This window comes from Condylura cristata, unplaced genomic scaffold (assembly GCF_000260355.1).
Source record: "Condylura cristata isolate star-nosed mole 26May11 unplaced genomic scaffold, ConCri1.0 scaffold00042, whole genome shotgun sequence".
In the NCBI taxonomy this organism is placed as follows: Eukaryota; Metazoa; Chordata; class Mammalia; order Eulipotyphla; family Talpidae; genus Condylura; species Condylura cristata.
Window position 1 is genome coordinate 4,246,869 of NW_004567143.1, and position 1,735 is coordinate 4,248,603.

Here is a 1,735-nt window from a genome sequence, read left to right on the forward strand (position 1 = left end):
GGGTGGGGGGGCGGGGGCGCTCCGGAGCACACTCAGGAGGGCGCCGGGCCCAGTCCCGCGGGACAGCTCCATCAGCAGGCCGGGCAGGTGCTTCTGAGCCCAGAGGCCCGTGGAGGGGGGCCCGCGGGGAGGCCCAGGGCTCCCCACCCAGACGCGGGCGCCCCGAGGGGCCCAGGGCACCCCACCCAGACGCGGGGCACCAGCTGCACAGATGCCCCAGATTCTGGCAGCACGTGAGCGCGGGCGAGCGGTGTCCCTACCCTCCCAGGCCCAGAGCAGACGCCTCAGGATAATTATTTATTATTCATAGTCATCAGCATCTTCATTAGTTATTCATATGATCCTTAATTATTATCCTTAACATAAGAGCAGTAAATAGCAGAAAAGTCCTTGAGGTGCCTAAGGCCCAGGGCCGGTGCCTCGGGCAGTTAGACCAGCTAATGCCCCCAGGGCAGTGGGGGGGCCACAGACCCCCCCTCCGGCCCTGCCCCTGCCCTCCCACGCGGGCCTGCAGAGGAGGCTCCCCAGGCGGGGGAGGGGCGCCGCCTGCCCGCACCCTCCTGGCCGGGGCCTCCTGGGCAGGGCCTGCGGGGGCCAGGCAGTGTGCTGGACTCTGGGGAGCCACGTGTCCGCGCTTGCAGCCCCACTAACTACCCGGGTCTGAGCCGTGTCTGTGCAGGGGCTGGGAGGTGAAGGCCCCCAGCTGGCCGGGCAGGGAGAGGCGTCGAGGGGGGCCGTCCTGGGGGAGCTCCGGGGCCCCCGGGGGGAGCTCCTCGCGTGCCATGAGCTGGGAAACCTGCAAAGGACACAGGGGTGAGCGGGCCAGCTCTGGGGGAGGGTGGGCACCAGAGGGCGGGCAAAGGCGGGCAAAGGCGGGACGGAGCAGCCGTGGCGGGAGCGGAGCCGTCCAGGGGCCAGAGCCAAGCCGGTCCTCTGCTGCGGGGCAGGGTCCCGGGGCTTCCAGGCCAAGACGCGGCCACGCCCGTCCCCAGAGGACCAGAGGACGCAGCCGCACCCAAACCCACCAGCAGGAGGGGCCGAGCTGGGACAGAGGCTGGGCGGGAGACAGTCCTTGGCTGCAGTCTGCAGGCCCGGGCTACCGCAGGAGCGGCGGCCGCGGCCTCTGCGGCCCCGAGAGCCAGGGCAGGCGGGAGGGCTGTGGGCGCTGCCAAGTCTGCAGTGAGAGCCTGCGGGGGCGGCTGGGAAGGGAGACTGGCACATTTGCTGACGTGGGCCCTGCTGTCTGCAAACAGGAGCAGGCAGCACCAGAGAGGCAGCAGACGCCAGGGAGGGGAGCACACCCAGGACGCTGGGGCCGGGGGGCCCAGGCACAGTGCTCCTCCGGAGGCCAGGAACCTGGTGCCCACCGGGGAGAGCGCAAAACCACAGGCAGGGAGGGAGAGGCAGGCAGCGAGCGCGGGGACCCCAGACAGCACCAGGCCGGCGGGACAGTCGCAGGGGGGCGCCAGTGCTGCAGTGGCCCAGGACCCTGTCCCCAGGGCACCCACCCCCCGCTGAGGGCCCGTCAGTCACCTGACACGGGCCTCGGGAGGAGGCGATGCCAGGGGAGCACACGCACCTGCCTGCTGGCTCTGGCCCCCGCCAGCAGGCAGCCGGGAGCTGCACTTGAGGTGCTCTCCTGCCCCCAAGGAGGAGCCTGGGGGGAGACAGCCCAGGGACCGGCGCCCCAGGAGGTGGACAGTGGGGAGGAGGGCGGCCGGGGAGGAGGGCGGCG

General features: G+C 71.4%; 1 protein-coding gene across 1 annotated transcript in view; it reads right to left on the reverse strand.

The window, feature by feature from the left end:
- Positions 1 to 284: 284 nt before the first annotated feature.
- Positions 285 to 1,735, reverse strand: part of KCNH2 (potassium channel, voltage gated eag related subfamily H, member 2) — a 26,216-nt gene continuing 24,765 nt past the window's right edge. The window contains exon 13 of the mRNA XM_012733858.1: positions 285 to 1,042. Coding sequence (XP_012589312.1) covers positions 647 to 1,042 — 396 coding nt within the window. The 3' untranslated portion in view covers positions 285 to 646. The remainder of the gene's footprint in view (positions 1,043 to 1,735) is intronic.